Raw genomic sequence first — 12,902 nt, forward strand, 5'->3', positions numbered from 1 at the left:
TCACTTGCCCGTGGCAACCACTCCTGACTCCTTAAAGCCAAATTTGCTGGTGTCATTCACCCAATGAGTCCACTTGGTGCTATGTAAGTACCCAGTGATAGAAATCTGCTCTGTGCTCCTACACCGATCTGAATTCCAAGCCAAAGGGTAAGAAGCCAGACTGTATATTTATGACAATCAAGAAAAACAGGAGACAGGCCAGTTCCTGCCATCAAAAATATCTCTGCCATTCACTAGGTGCCATTTTGAAGTATTTTTTTTTCCCATCGTGACCGTTATAGATGTCTTCATGTTTCTACCTATTTCCCAATTCGATTGAACTATTGCAAGTCAAGAGTTCATACTACCTAATCTTTGTTTCTTTGACATCTAGGAGAGTGGTACCTGAGGAGTCAACAAATATTTCTTGAATGGTGGATCCTAAGTCTCTTTATTCACTTTTCCTCCAGGATTTGCTATAGTTCACATAGATATGAATCCTTAATCTAGACTGCCTGATTATCATAGTCACTATCTATTAGAGACTGTGCTTCCTAAGGTCTTTCCATATATTAACTCAAATAGACCTCAGACCCATATGTGACTAGTAAACTTCTCCTTTTACGAGTAAGCAAAAAAGAAAAGGCTATTTTTATCAGTCACACAAAAAGAAGCCATACCAGATTTGACCTCCAGGAGGCTCCACTGAGCTACCTCCCAACTACACACAGAATGGAGCTTCCTGAGTTGAACATGGTTCAGGTAACTTCATCTAAATATCACCAAGGGGACTTTCAGAGAAGCAATTCGCAACCCGCCTGCCCTGGGCAAGCAGGTCAGACTTTGGGACTTCCTGTTTCAATTCACCTTTCTAAATCCAACGGACTAAAAATAACCTGCAAGGGATGAGTCTCAGAACTGCGAGAGGAGCTGCAAAACACTGCAGAGGACATGTCGGGGAGAGAATGGTCCTCGCGTTTGAAAATACTGCCTGTGCTTTTCAGCATCAGCAAGTTGTGTGTTGTGACGAGGAAACCAAGTTTCCAATTATTGGAATTCCATAGTGTATTTAATTATGCAATTATCTTACTGTATTAATAAACGCTAAAGCACAGCCGTGGTTGCTTGAGACTCGGGCAATTTTTGGAAGAACAAAATTTATTCTTTCCCTTAGTTGATTACTTCTCAGGAGTCCATCCGTTTCTCTGGATTATAGAAATGATTCTATTTTTGAACTGCTTCATTCAGAAATATAAAGCAAGCCAGACCCTCACTGTTTGCCAGTCCAAATTTAACCCCAGTACAAACTAAACATATTTCGTCGAGGAGTGGGGTGGGGGGAGAAATGTCCACAAAATTCACATCATTTTCTCCCATGAACTGCTTCAGGCTCTTTTTCTCTTTTGAAATCCCAATGACTATAGTGTAAATAGAAATTTTTAAAAAGTGGTTGTACAAATTGCATGCTTTCAGTGATGTGCACACAAATGCATTTCTGTTCATTTGCTTAATAAGAATTTATCCCACAAAGTTCATAAATCAGGCTGTAAAGCCTGGAGCACACCATCAAAACATCAAAAAATAGGTGTTCTCTGATGCCTCCGTTGCTACAGCAAATGTGAAATGCAATCATGCGAAATTAGACATTCCATACGTTTTCTATTCATTCTCTAACTCTCTCCCTGTACTCCAAATAGGCTATCACACTCTGAGTTTAAGGGGACAGAAAGGGAATCAAATTTCTTGTTTCTGGAAGCATTTACAAGTAATAGGTCTTTTCATTTAGAGCTTTTCAGCCAAGAATCACCAGGCTGTTTACACATAAAACATAATTAACCCATACAGTCTGCTACATCCCTGCCTAACAGGAGCTCTCCCTGATGATGGAGAGGAGAGCTGTTCTTATATTTTCTCAGCCTGAATGTGGTCCAGGTTTTTAGAGGTGATGTCTCATTTCCTTGGGTGTGACTAAGAGGTATCATCTCACAGAGGAAAACCCGGCCCTTCCTTCCCAAAAGGTAACAGTAAAAGACAGACTCTGGACTCTGATAACTTCCCTTTTGAAATTAGTCACAGAACGGGTGAGATAAGCCATATTATTTGCCTCTGCTTTGCTTTGGGAGTGGTAAGATTTGGGATCTTAACAGTTCCTATGCCACAGGACAGCTGGGATATGATGAGATATAATTCACTTGTTTTAGCATCCAGCCTTAACAGTGTTAGCAGTTGATATCAAGCCACTTACCTATGACACCTGAAAGTTCTATCACAATGACCTCACGAGAGTCTCACCATCTTCCCACAAAGCAATGGAAGTATATGCTATTACTCCAAATCTTCTAATGCAGAGGGGGATTTCAGACAGGCCCACCATCACTCAGAATTTGAACCCCTGGATGCCAGGTTAGCATATTTCCACTATGCCTCTTTCTATCTAGGGAAAGTCAACAGACTGGTTCAGACAGGTCTCTGCTTATTTTGTGGGGAGAATAGAGGGGTCTTCTTTGAAAGGAGACATAAAAAAACATGCTGCTGCCAAAGCCTGACTTGCATAGCAAAAAAAAAAAAAAAAAAAAAAAAAGGTCCCGATAGGCAGGAGACCGGACACCAAGACACCATCATCCTGCTTTCTGCTAACTATGAAATGAAAGTTAATTTCATGCTTTGCATCCACAGACAAAAAGGTTCAGAGCTGTTTAAATTCTCTTCAGCCCAATGACAGTTGGTAAACAGGCAGCTTCGTGTTCTAATGCTTGAGATCCCCCTTTGGATCTCAATATATTATTTATGCACTCGGCTTAAGATAAACAACAACTCTGAAGTAGGTGAGTGGTCTCATTTAGCATGAACTGTTTTTTTCCCCCACTCTGACAGTTACTTTAAAACATCAGTAAACAACCTTAATTCACGTCTAACGAATTAGTAAGCTACTGCTGTGTCTACAGGAGGCAAGCAGATTGTATTATTAACCAAAACAACTTTCTCCCTGTCAGTCATCTGCACCGCACAGAGGGCTGTGAGCCTTGCATCTTGATGCTCAAAGGAATCCGAGGGCACACCTGGTTCCGGACGGTATCTTCTGCGGTAGCTCTCTTCCACCTTTGACTAGCTCTCTTGACTCTGAGGTGCAGAATGGGCCCTGGAGAAGGTAAATTCTCTGTGCTGCTTGTTAAGAAAGATATGAACAGATGAGAACCTTTCCAAAGGGGCAAGCTTTGAGGACTGTTACCATGAATCCCCTTATGGATAGAAATTAACCTGAGACTACCCTTAACGGACCTGCAGGGGCCACCATAAATATCTGAAAGGGTTTCGTGTTTAAGGGGGGATGCTTGTCTGTTTGTGTGTTTGTTTGTGGGGATAGACAGTAAAATTAAGATTCAATTCAGGAAGGTACATAAAGGATAGACTTGTCATCAACTCGGAAACAATGATGCTGTTAGTAAAATGTCTGCCCCTCTGGGGGTGCTCAAGCAGTAGAGGGATGGAGTCCTTAGAATTAGCCAACAGATATAAGTTCTACAACTTCATATTTGAATCCTACCACTGAGCATTAAAATGGACTCCAGGAAGTTTCTAAATCCTTTTAGGTTAGGGGTTTTTAAAGGGTACCATCTACTTTTTCCAAAGAAACTTCCATGGGTTAAGTAGTGGGGACATAGCCAGGTAGGCCCTGGTCAAATACCACTTCTAGGATGGTGGTTGGTTCAGGTACCTCATGGTACTATTACAACAAGAAACTCAAGTGAAATAGCTGTTGGAGGAACAATCATTACTTCTGCCCCACACTGGGGCTACGTGGCTTTGAAACCTTTGCCATCTAATGGATAAGAGGCATCTTTAAGTCACCTAAACACTAACATGGTATGAGAGGGGTGGTCCATACCCAGCGCACCATTCAGTTTGCCCTCCTCTCCTTTCCACAAGTCTGGAAACACAATACTTAGCAAACCATCTAGTTGGCATTTATCATCGACATGTCACTCACCCTTATTGAAACCAGCCCCTCCTCCAAAATACAAACTGAGGGCTTTAAACACAAGTTCAGTGCAACTTATGGTGCGGGGGGAGGTTGGTGAGGAGAGAAAGATGAAAACACCTGGAATTTATATAAAGAGTTTATAGCAGCATTTTGATACACTGTGTAGGCATTTATTATTCCAAATTATCTAGTCAACTTTGTATAAATTTACAGTTTTATAAAAGAAGATGTATTTTTCTACATCCAACATGTAGATAAAACATTTGAGAGGTCAGAAACATTAAATTCCTCAAAGACAGTCAGGTTATCAATATCTGGGTGTGAAACATGGTGTTACTGAATTCCTGATACAGCAAAAGCAGACATCTGGTATTTGCAGTTTGGAGCAATAGAGAAGAACATGACAAGAATGTGTTATACTTACAAAGTACCCTTCATCCATGGGGCTCCAATTTTACCAATATTAGTTCACTGATTTTCGCAAAAAACCTGAAAGGCAGAGGGTAGGTTTGTGTTACCCCCACTTTGCAGATGTGGACATTGAAGTAAAACAAAGGGGCACATTATGGGGCTCTGACAGAGAGATGGGGGCAGGGGAGAGGATAGGGTTATAACTTAGGTCTTCTGTATCACAACGTAACACTCTCACCCATTCCTCCCCCAGAGACTGATATTCTCATTCAATTCTTATCACAATCTCAGCTTATACACAGTTACACCAGGTTAGCAGGAGTGAGGGAAGACCTGAATTATTATGAAGCCAGACACTGACATCCCTTTAATGCCCTGAGAGGGTAGGACATGCTTCTCGTGTTCTGTTTAAAACATGGAGGGTGGGTAAGGCAGACAACATGCAACCATCCAACTGAAATTTGGCCTGAAAAGAATGTTTCTACTGCTCAGTTCGTTGTACGTATGTTCACATTTCAGCATATGGACTTGTGTTTAAAGTACATTCCAAGGGAGTCAGAATGCTTCAAATGTGATCTCACAACAACATTTTTAGAAGGGTTTATTTTTAACAAATCTTTCTAAGACATCACGTCTTTTCTACCACTCATGGGCCATTGTTCACACATCAAAACAAGACATTTATTTGGTTGCTACTACAAGGAGTTTATCTTCAAATGTGGCTTCTTGGAAGACACGAGAATGTGAATAGTATGGGTCTTGCCATGAGGAAATTTTTAATCCTGTGGTTTGGTGGTGTTAATGCAGATACAATCACCATGGTCAGAAACCTTCCAGAATGTTCTGTCAGTTTCTGGACACTCCTAGTAAGTCAAGACACTTGTCTCAGAAAGAGAGTATCTTTAGGAAAAATTCTTGAAAACGATGAATCTACATATAGGCCATGCTATCAGAAATCATAAAACAGGTTTTCCTAGAAAATATGAATCTAGAGTCGCGAAACACACATGATTTCAGGGTCATAGTCTCACGTGACCTTCTCTGTACTCAACCATGCAACATTGATTTCTTTTCTCCTCAGATAACCAAGTACCTTCCCACTCCAGACTCTCTTTCCATCTCTTTCTCTGCTCTACAGTGCCACTGTGGGTTATCCATCCCCTTCATAGGATCACTGCCCAAAGACCCACTCCCTGAACCCGCCTCCACCACATCTAGAGGGGTTGCAACCCATCAACGCACTTTTTCCCTTCCTGTCTTCTCTATTTCTCAGACTTACCATGCCTCTGTTGTATATGGCCCATCTCTTTGTTTTTCTATATCTGCCTACTGCAACAGAAACTAATCAAGGCACATTTGTTCTCTGCTAAATGTAGGACCAAAAGAAACCATATGCATAATCAATAACTAGTCCTGGCTCTCCTTTCTGATCCACCTCTTTTTCCTCTCACTGGGGTACAGTTGTAATTGGTAATGAACGAATGTCAATACTAAATAATAGATTTTTTTTGTACCACTTGACTGAAGAAACAGAAACTTCACTAACATTTATGAAGATGGTTCCAAAACAAAGTATAATAAACATACATTTTATCTCTTTTTTCTCCTCTTTTCTTGATCACTGGTACAAAAGTTGAGTGGTCTCCTTGCTTGGTCAGCTCTTCATTGCCTCTTTGCAACCCTCACCCTCTCCTCTTTCTCTCCCTTGCCCTTTGTTTCCCAATATGTGAAGTATGGAAGCTGCCAGTGCAAATTTCCCAGCTTCCTCCAATTTCAGAAGCTAAGGAGATCAATGACAGGATGACAGACCAAATTATATCCAAACCTTTTTGCATCTTTTGACTTAATAGCTCTAACTAAGCACAAATTTACCTCAAAGGTCCCAAGATCACCATTCCATACTAAGTGAAGCAGAGACCCTTGGGGGGGGGCACAATTTGATCATCTAGGCTCATATAAATGCATTCAAGCTTTAAAGGAACACCACAGATATCTCTGCTGAGCTGTGTCCCATCCCCCACTCTTACACTGCTAACATGTGACAGGCATTTGAAGAGCATTGCCACCTCTGCCACTCACAGACTCTTCAGTCACAGACTCTTCACTCAGGTCTCTAAACAGATTTCCTGTTTGCTTCCACATTAATAAAACTCGCACCTTTGCCAGTCAGAATTTTTTTTCCAAGCATCTGAACATGCGAAGAGATTTAGAAGCAATTAACGTTCACGAGTAACAGAGCGATCAACATGGGAATTACTAATGGGACTGGACAGAATCCAAAAGCTGATATTAGGATAATAGCAAGTCTCTGACATAGGTTACGGTGCTAATTCTGCAGGGCGCAGTCTTGGTTTGATTTCAGTGGCTTTGTAGGCTGCTGTCACAGTCACATAAGCCTGTTCTATATAAGGTGCCCCACCCCCTACAACATAGTTTTTTACTTTTTACCTGCCAGTAAGAAGAAGGTATTTTGGCATCGTTATAACACAACCTCTAGCATTAATGGTATACATTGAATTCAAGTTTATTTTTAAATTGCCTACCTGACAAAAATGCTAAAATGTCATTTCCCCCACTTTGGGTCTCTAGACTATCTTCACCCGCTAGCTTTTATAGCTAGAGGCCACAAAAATAATAGCTATGGATTTCCACCTTGAGACTCCTGGGTAACTTTTCCCGATTAACTCATGTGTGTATATCTCTGGAACCCAGAAGGATAGGACATTCCCATTCTCAGAAGATCTGGCCCTGCCCATGCTCCTGATTTCATGTCATAAGAATTACTCCAGTGCTCAGTCCTAAATAGACTTCCATCATCCCATCCCCCTGACACCCAAGGCTAAGAGGACATTAAAGAAGAGATGGCAGAAAATTTGGGAGACAGGGAGATTAAAGAGCATCCCTGGAAATCAGTGTCTTCTGCGTATGACAAGGCTGTTGACTCGGGAGCTCACAGCATCTGTGGTTGCCAGCACAGGCAGGCCTGCTGCAAGATCAACCTAGTCAATGTTCTAGTAAGGATTCGGGGAGGAGCACATAAGACCTACTCCTAATTGAGGAGTGACTGGGAGCTGGTGCCTATCAGAGGATGAAGAGACATTTCTCTTCAGGAATATGGCCACTAGTAGATTCCTGTTCTAGTTACCTTTTAGTTGCTCTGATAAAACACTGGCAAGTAGCAACTCAGGAAATGAAGGAATTGTTTTTGGCTTACATGTCCAGGTCACAACCTATCATTGAGAGAGGTCAGGACAGGAAATCTAGCAGACATAAAAGCAGAAACCATGAAGAAACAATGGTTGAGGGCTCATGTATAGACCCATGTTTATCTAGCTGTACAACACAACCCAGAACAACCTGCTGAGGCAATGCTGCCACCCCAAAAGGTACCTCAAGACATTTATCTCATAGACATGTACATCAGCCAACCTGATCTGGGCAATCCCATAGTCAAGACTCCTCTCATGACTCTGGATTATGTTGAATTGACAGTCAAAGCTACTTAGATGATTGTCTATGTTCCAGTAAATAGCCCCTCCCCTGAGTGCATGGGAACAGCACTAAGTGAACTAATTAGATTTTTTTAAAAAGGACATGAAGATGGAAGGGGGAAATGTTAGATGGTGGGGTATCCAGGAGTAAAAGAGAAATGTGGATGGGTATAATCAAAATACATTGTGTGTATCTATAAAATCTTCAAGAATAAGTGAAGAATATTTCTAAAAGTATATTAGAAACTCAAGAGATGGTTTCACAGTTAGGAGTCCTTGCTGTTCTTTTAGAAGACCCAGGTTTGGTCCCCATCATCCATACAGTGGCTCACAGTCATCTATGACTCCAGTTTCAAGAGATTTCCTGCCTTTTTCTGACATCTGTGGGCACTGCACATACATGGTATGAATAGACTTGTCAGCAAAACATACATACACAATTAAAATAAGCAAGTCCTTTAAAAAGTATATTGTACTCAAAAATGGAGATTAGATACTTTGAGAGTTTGGAGGGACTCTCCAAACAGAGAGACAGAGACAGACAGAGAGAGAGAGAGACAGAGATAGACAGAGACAGACAGACACAGAGAGAGACAGAGACACAGAGAGAAGAAGGAGGAGGATCAGAAGAAGAAGAAGAAGAAGAAGAAGAAGAAGAAGAAGAAGAAGAAGAAGAAGAAGAAGAAGAAGAAGAAGAAGAAGAAGAAGAAGAAAAGGAAGGAGAAGAAGGAGGAGGAGAAGGAGGAGGAGGAGAAAGAGGAGAAGAAGGAATCTCTCCAGGAGTCAGAAGACCATTCCCCACTTCCCAACCTTTCACCCTACTGGGAAAGTTCCACATGATCAAGAATGTTCTAGTTGTTACTCCTCTCTCTGCCCTAGCCTGTATCACTCATTGCTAAAAGCCCATCACAAAAACCAATGCCATGTATTCTCTGTGTCACCCATTGAGCTTGCTTCTTTAATCTCAGTCCTGGCATCTTTCTCTCACTCAGCCTAAAGGACAAGTGGTCCAGCCTTCAGGGTCTTTGACTCTCCTTGCTCAATCACAGCTCAGTTTGTTCTGCCAACCTCCTTCTACACAGACTGTCTTCCCACTTGGTCAGAGAATGCATTCTACTCTGCTCTTTCACTTTGTATATGCTTGTGATTTTGCTTTGCATATCTCTTGTGGTTTATTTTATTTATTTATTCAGAGTGGTGTAAAAAATTAACTGTGTTCCTAGAATGGCTTTTCATTAATTCAACTACTTTAACATTAGACACCAGTATGTAATTAGACAAATTCTTTTGTGTTTTGGTTTGGTTTGGTTTGGTTTTTCTCTCTTTGTTTCTCTCTCATTCTTTCTTTCTCCCATTCCTTTCTCCTTCTAGCTTGCTGTTTCTGGATGTTCAGAGAGATCCTGTTTATAATCCAGCATTATTATTTTTACCTCCATCTTCCTACCTTCACGCCCAATGCAAAGTGTGTGTGTGTGTGTGTGTGTGTGTGTGTGTGTGTGTGTGTGTGTGTGTGGTGTTCCTGTGTGCATGCATGTGTGAATCAGAGAACAACTTTAGATATCCTTCCTCAGTAGCTATACAGCCTGGTTTTTGAGAGATGGTATCTGTCACTGGCCTGGGACTCACAAGGAGACTGGGATGGCTGACCAGTGACCTTTCAGGATTCATCTTTAACCAGCTCACCAGCTTTGGGATTATAAGTGCTCATCAACATACCTGCCTTTCTTTTTAAATCTAGGTTCTGGGTATCAAACTCAGGTCTCCATAACTGCAAAGCCAGCACTTCACTGACTGAGCTCTTACCTCAACCCCCTCATATCTAACCCTTTCAAGCTTCCATTCATCCTCTGAATAGAATCAGCTCCTGATGTACAACCCGTCACCACCAGGCTGTGTGTGTTCAAAGTCGGTTTTAACAACTATAACCCACAGGATCCAGACCATCCACAGACTCATTCTTAGGGCTCCCCTGTTTTATCTCTGGAGAGAGCCCTTTAATATTCTCTGCAGGTGCCCTAGCTGTTAAGAGGCTCAGTATCTCAGAGCCTCCCACCTCCCACAAGTCAGACACTGCCTCCCCTCTCCAGGTAGCAGCAGTTGAGATTAAAGTGCTTGTGGGCAGTACTAATCCAATCAGGGCTGGCTCTGTCTGTCTCTACCAGTGGGGAGGGAAAGCATCTTGGCAGAGTGCCTTTCAACTCAGCTCAGCATTCCTCCTGGGGTCAGAGTCCTGTGCTCTTTTCTGATGGTTCTGCAGAAGTGAAGGTGGTTGTCACCGGCTTCACTAAATCATCCTTCTGCCATAGAGCCATGGTATGTGCATGTGTGGAGAGAGAAATGGAGAGAGGAGGGGGAAGAGATTGGGGGTGAGCTCTAATGAGTTGGCAAGCAGGGGCAGAAAGTGCAGTAACATAGTTTTCTAAATTCCAAAGATTTAGAAAAACATATTCAACCCTTCCCTCTTGCCTAAGCATCACACAATAGCCAACAGGTTTACAAGATAGGAATTGGGGGGAGGGGTGTTCAGGGGGGATTTGCTTTTCTGCATCCTCCAGGCTCTCTGGCGAAATCAACAGAGACCCCTTCCAAGAATCGTGTGTAGAAGACTGCAGAAAACATTAATGATATGAAATCTCTTTCTATTCCAGGTTAAGGAGCCTAGCAGGGTGTGGCTGGGGAAGATTGGCAGAAGAGCTGATACTTGGGGTGGGGGTGGGGTTGGAAAGGCTTTGGGATTTTGCAGAAAAGAGCTGTGCTATGGAAGTCATAAGGAGGAGCACAAAGCAGAATGGTGACATTCTCTATTGTCCCTATGGCTTCACTTCTGCCTATAGACGAGACCAGGGCTGTCTCTGTAGTACATCCAGCCCCATGTACTCACACTTCACTGTTTGCCACATGGAATAGCTAGGAATATAGACTTTCTTTATTTACACCCTAAGTAGATTTTAACCACTCCTGAGAGAGAAGTAGACGAATAAAGAAAGCAATCTGAGGCGCTTCCAGGAAGCTGAAGTAGTAGTAAAAACTTGCATTAGTCTGTTTATTCCTCCACCAAATATTTACAGATCATCTACTGTAGATCTACAGTGGTTGATAAATGACCTGAAGATCTTTCCCTACACGGAGATCATATTCAGATGTGAAGAGATGCTCCAGTAGCAAGCAAGCAAGTAAATACATGTACAAGATTGACAAATACTCAGGAAAAGAGCAGAGAACATGAAGAATTGCAGAGACATTTGCATGTTTCATACAGTTTTTATTTCCATTTCATGCCAAGAAATTTTTGTCACTGGGCTCCAGCTATGTTTCAGGTCATGGAATCAGCATATAGATAGAAGATGGATGGATGGATTGATGGATGGATGGATGGATGGATGGATGGATGGATGGATGGATGGATGAGTATGTAGACAGATTATAAATAGATAACAGACGGATAATGATGGTGGTGTTGATGATGACAAATGATAGACAATACACAAGACATACATACATACATACATACATACATACATACAATCAGCCTCTTCATTCATGGATGCTACATGTTGCTGAGTGGGAAATCCTATGCTATGCTACATAAATGTCTTAAGTGCCCTTAAATTAATAAACAGAGGGCTCTGCGTCATTGTCCTGCCCTCCGCTGCCCTACATCACCTCTGAGTTTCATTACCGTCATGGTTTATCCTGGCCACGTGGTTCTGGTCCACCACAGCTTCCTCCTCCTCCTCCTCCTCTTCTTCCTCTTCCTCTTCCTCCTCTGTCCTCTCTCCTTTTCCTTTCTTCCTCTTCTCCTTCTCTCCCTGCCCTCATTCTCAAACCTCCAGTCCCACCTTTCCCCTCCACAAATAACATGGAAGAGTTACTGTGCATGTCATATGCAGGGGTGCAAGTAGAGTCCCCCCCCCAGCAGCTGTTGCTGAGGAAGTGATAGACCAGGTGCCTCCTTCATCTTCTCACCCAGGAACAGAAAATACAGCAGGGCACAAAGGCCCCTTACAAGAAAGGGAAACAGAGCTGCTGTTTGTATTTGTTTTCATTGTTTTCACGGCCATGTAGACCTTAGGAACCTTATACTAGGTGACCTTAGTACCTCTAGCAGTGTTAGGTCAGACGTGAGGGTTCTCATATTGCACTCCACCATTTAAGACGTTCAGGAAAGACGATTGCCTTGAGTTTGAGTCCAGCCTGGACTACAGAGTAAGACCCTGTCTCAGATTACCCCACTCCAGCACCAACAAAGAAAACTACTTCACCGTTTGCTGTGGGTTGGCCTAATGTGGTTGGTATTCTGATGTTAACTCTGCTTCCTCAAGAAGGGTTGTCCCCTTCCCCTCAAACAGTCCATCACTTATTCAGGTAATCTCATGGGAACCCTCTCCCTCTTTTAACTGGTCAATAAAGGCTAGAGCCTGTGATTGGGCAGTGGAGGGGAAAGGTGGGACTGGAGGTTTGAGAATGAGGGCAGGGAGAGAGGGAGAAGAGGAAGAAAGGAAAAGGAGAGAGGACAGAGGAGGAGGAGGAAGAGAAGGAGGAGGAGGAGGAAGCTGTGGTGGACCAGAACCACGTGGCCAGGATAAACCACAACTAGCAACGGGTCTTATAACTGGGGAATAAGTTAGAATAGTGTTCGATCTGCCTAATCTAGGCATATAGCTTATAATTATAATAACTGGATTGTGTGGGTTTTTATATGGGATTATTGGGGTTGGAAATTCCAGCAACAAATAGTCCATAGTTGTATACATTCTAGAAACAATTAAAAAAAAATGAAGGCATGTTCCCCTGTGACACCATGTACCCACAAGAAATGCCAACAATGGCATTAAAAATGTATATCAGCCAGAACCCTTTGTATCAAAAAAAAAAAAAAAAAAAAAAAAAAAAAAAAAAAAAGCACCTGTTTGCTCCAGTGGCTTTCTTTAAAAACACACATTTGTACATATTTTCTACAACCCAAGAAAGCCTCACAGTAGTGATTACTATCCATTGGACCGCGGCAACTCTCTTCCTTTTCTTTCTTATAAAAGAGT

General features: G+C 42.2%; 1 protein-coding gene across 1 annotated transcript in view; it reads right to left on the reverse strand.

The window, feature by feature from the left end:
• Nucleotides 1-12,902, reverse strand: part of Ppargc1a (PPARG coactivator 1 alpha) — a 661,563-nt gene that overhangs the window by 457,160 nt on the left and 191,501 nt on the right. Inside the window, exon 2 of the mRNA XM_021162167.3 lies at nt 4,386-4,450. Within this exon, the coding sequence (XP_021017826.1) occupies nt 4,386-4,403 (18 nt within the window). The 5' untranslated portion in view covers nt 4,404-4,450. The remainder of the gene's footprint in view (nt 1-4,385; nt 4,451-12,902) is intronic.

Source organism: Mus caroli, unplaced genomic scaffold (assembly GCF_978045245.1).
Source record: "Mus caroli unplaced genomic scaffold, Mus_caroli_1 scaffold_4, whole genome shotgun sequence".
NCBI classification, from domain to species: domain Eukaryota; kingdom Metazoa; phylum Chordata; class Mammalia; order Rodentia; family Muridae; genus Mus; species Mus caroli.